This window comes from Limulus polyphemus, unplaced genomic scaffold, assembly GCF_000517525.1.
Source record: "Limulus polyphemus unplaced genomic scaffold, Limulus_polyphemus-2.1.2 Scaffold724, whole genome shotgun sequence".
In the NCBI taxonomy this organism is placed as follows: Eukaryota; Metazoa; Arthropoda; class Merostomata; order Xiphosura; family Limulidae; genus Limulus; species Limulus polyphemus.
The window spans coordinates 306,774-310,937 of NW_013666334.1; the positions used below are offsets into that span (position 1 = coordinate 306,774).

General features: G+C 31.9%; 1 protein-coding gene across 1 annotated transcript in view; it reads right to left on the minus strand.

Moving 5' to 3' along the window:
- Nucleotides 1–3,836, minus strand: part of LOC106460180 (AF4/FMR2 family member 4-like) — a 174,629-nt gene extending 170,793 nt beyond the window's left edge. The window contains exon 1 of the mRNA XM_013919867.2: nt 3,292–3,836. Coding sequence (XP_013775321.1) covers nt 3,292–3,314 — 23 coding nt within the window. The 5' untranslated portion in view covers nt 3,315–3,836. The remainder of the gene's footprint in view (nt 1–3,291) is intronic.
- Nucleotides 3,837–4,164: the final 328 nt, after the last annotated feature.

Sequence of the window (4,164 nt, forward strand, 5' to 3'; positions counted from 1 at the left end):
TACAGAGGCATTGTTTCCCTTCTTGTATTCAAACAGCATTACATGCTGAATGTGTGTCTCACCATGTGCCATCACTATAAGGGTTTAAAGTACACTAAACTTTACACATTATATAGGCTACACTAAAGTGACATTTAGGCGGTTCGTTTAACTATTATACGTAATGTACGTTTTTTGGGGGTGGTTATTGAAAGTGTTCCAAAACTTGACATTAATTTCTTGACGACCTAATAGTAACCTGATACTGCATGACATCCATGTCAAGACAAGATAAAATGTAATCCCAATAAATTCCATCAATTTCAAACTCATACACATGGATTCATATTAAATGGGTAAATGAAATGAAAACTGTCAATAACCAAATGTTAAAAATGAAGTATGAGCTTACTTATTTACCTGTGAAAGTATATGAGAGATCTTGTAATCACATTGGTTGTAAACTTGAAATACCATGATTGACAGATACATACCAGTAGTAATCTCAACCCATTCTACGTAATGTCATGATGTAGATGATTCATCATTCATACCATTTTTATCATAGATTATTGTAGCACACATTCTTTTGCTATAACCATACCCAATGATAACGTATAGCATACCATTCTCAGGACAACAGAGTTTGTTTACACTTGATGATATGACATAAAACAAGTATCTGCCAGAACAACGTATAGGCTGTTTATAATCCCCATTCATAATTTTCTGACTAGCTGTCAATTTGATTTAGGTAAACATCGCTAAGTTTGGTTTATGCATTATGTACTCTGCACCACAAAGTTTATTGTATGGTCTTGTTTCTACAAATTCAATGGCTAAAAAGAATTTTAAATGGTTTTAAAGTTTTGTTTGTGTGTTTTCAATTAGTAAGTTCTTCTGGATCCAATGAAACCTGCCAGACCAAATTAGAGCATGAAAAGATCTGTCGTTTGATGTATTATTGATTCCTATTGGTCAGCCAATTTGAACTGACAACCTTGTTTTCGTTTTAACATTTACTTGCTGATCTCTAACAAATGATGGAGAATGGGTTTAGCAATGGGTTGCCTTGAAATAAATCGTGCAAATTCAGCATGTATTAGTACTGTAGATGTTTTCATTTGTTTTATGGTGTACAATAATTAGTATGTTTTATGTGAGATTTATATATTCGCAACTGAGATTTTGCACTCACACACTTCCATGGGCAGAAATTATAATTCTATGATTTTATGAAGTGACAATGTTCTCATCTCAATAGAGGACAAGCTCCAAATTTAAGTTGTACTAAAAATAATCAGTGATATAGACCACGGGATCCAAGACAAAGGTCATCCACTATGATCATCTCTGGAAGTATATCGGTGAGAGAATGGCCAACTAAGTAACTTCAGAGAAGAATGTGTCAGCAAAAACCCAACCTACTGAAAAGCCAAAAGTTCCTGATAAGACTACTTCCAGATATTCATCAAAGACGAAGGTACCAGTGGATTAACTCAATCATCTACTCTGGAATAACTCCCCCAGCAATAAAACAGTTAGTGAAAACAAGGACCAAGACACCATCTCATCTGTATACCGTGGGCCTCAGAAGAGAAAACCACCAAAAGGACTTGCTTAATGGAGAGTTTAGTGTGGTATTTTGTATCATGTATTAATATTATTCAATGGACTACACAATCCAGGAAGCTATATTCTAATGTTGTAATTATCTGTTTGCTAAAGGAGCTGTGGGTCATTATGATGATGATGTTATGACAAAAAAAAAAGGTAGACCTAGAACATATAGAATGTCTTAAGAGGTTTGATGTCAGATTTTATGGTAAATTTGAGGGTAGATTATAAATACAGGATTCAGCAAAGTATCAAACAGATGGCTTAGAAAATAGAGAACTGTTTCTAGCCAACAGAGTAAATTAGTCATCTTCTACAATTAACTATTGATGGTAAACATGTTGATGCCTTTCCCAACGAGACTAAGATTTAAAAATATATTGTAACAGAAATATAAAATCAAAACAAAAATAAATAAAAACTAGGTTAAGGTTGCCCAAAACTCTAAGGGAAATTCTAATATTATCAAGATAAAATTATCTTGATTATAGATTTTTTTTAAAACTTAAAAAGACCACCAAGAACAAGTTAAATATTGCCTTCATACATTTCATGAAATAATCAAGTATTCAGCTAGGAAAGAATAACAAGGCTTAGGTCCATAAACTTCTTTTGAAACACAATGCAGAGAGAGAAAAGTTTTACAAGAGGTACATTTTTCTAACAGTATCTACAGGTACTTTTATTTACTACAGATATGACATGAAAGACCCTAAATACATACATAAAAATAAAATCATATCTTGTTATTCTTTTATAGACAAAATAAAATAAGAAAAAAAAACATGAAATATTTCAATTTGTATGTGTAATTGCTGTTAGATTATGTTGATATAATGAAACTGAAGTTTAAAACATAAAATATGAACAACAGGGAACCATTTGGTTATACAAGGCTGTCCTTTATAAAAGTAAAAATTTTAAACCCACCCTTTACTTTTCAGGAAATCATCAGTTTTTATCTTAAATATTTCACAATTTCCATATTCTAACAATATATTTTCATAAACTGCTGCAACCAGGTTGAGCAAACAATTAAACAACAAAATGGTACAAAGGATACTTTCACTATTCACTATTAAGCTGTAGATATTAATGCACTCTGTGATCAATGTACTCATTTAACGGCAATGCTTTATCTCAACCACGATTCCAACAGCCAGATCCACTTACCATTTTTCAATACCAAAACAGAACATTTTTTAAACAGATGCATGATATGTCAAAGAATTCTAACATTGCATGTTAACGTTGAAAGCTGAAGCCTACAATCCTATTTCTCAAAAAATGCTATCACAAATTAGAATTAAAATATGTAACTTCTAATCTTGCTTTAATTTCAATTTGTAGATTTTGTGTCAGAAATATTGAATTCCAACAATCAAATTCCCTCTTTATCTTTGAAGTTAATGTACAATGTAATTGTCTGCCATTTAATTATATATATATATATTTACGAATGAAATTTCAATTATTATTTTATATATATTGTACACAACTATTGTTGGCTTTTAATTTCATTACATGTCAAAATTATGTTCTTCCATTGGTAACTGTTCAGCCAGTAGCTTTACACATACTACTACTAGTACTACTAGTTGTATTACCAATACTCAGAATTTATTTTCAAATTTTTTACTTACACTATAATTATGTTTGAACTTACACTGATCAATTATCAACACATAAACTCACCTGTTTGTTCCCTGAAGAGACATCTCCAAACTCCTGAGCCTCAGGTTTCCTTAACGGAGAGGCCTTGTTTTGCAATCACCATTTCACAATCAAATGAATCTGGTATTGTTAATATTATGTTCAACACAGGTTAATTTTGAGGTTAATGAAGTTCTTTCACTGCAACAAAGTGGAAATCCGCACATATTAAACTATATGAGGGGAATTACGTAAACTTTCATGTACCATAGTTAAGAGTATACAAACAATTTAAGTTTTTGTACAGTCAACAGCACCCCTCTATAACTTGTACACCAACTCGCAGCTGACTAGTGCCATATTCCTACAATTTCAAGTTGTACAACACGCTAGCACGAGAAGTGCACGAAAACACTGACGTAACTTTTTAAACCTGAAATTAAGTTACCATCATCATGATTATTAAACAATTTTAAGAATGTTACTTACAGTACTTACTCGTACACAAACATAAAAATGATAAAGAACGTTCCCATTATTGGAAGTATTTCGACACATACGTTCGTAACCTCAATCTCATCCAATTTCTCTTTGCAACAGATTATTTTCATTGGCTAGAAAACACATGGAAAACCACTACCACTGGTATCAATCCGCAAGTACCGAAAACGTACACTAGGTGGCAGGACAGTTTTGTTAGAGCCTCTAAACTAATCTTTCGTTTTTATAGCCTTCCCTGGAGTAAACAGGTGCTTTATGGTGAACGACATTTGTTTATATCCGACTCTTAAACCGTATTTCGCTCTAAATAAAATATTATCTAACGCTATTGGGTCTTATAAAATAATATTAAAAAAAATAATACTTCCTTATAAGTAATTAAAATGATAATATATACAAGAAATACCCGAGCAA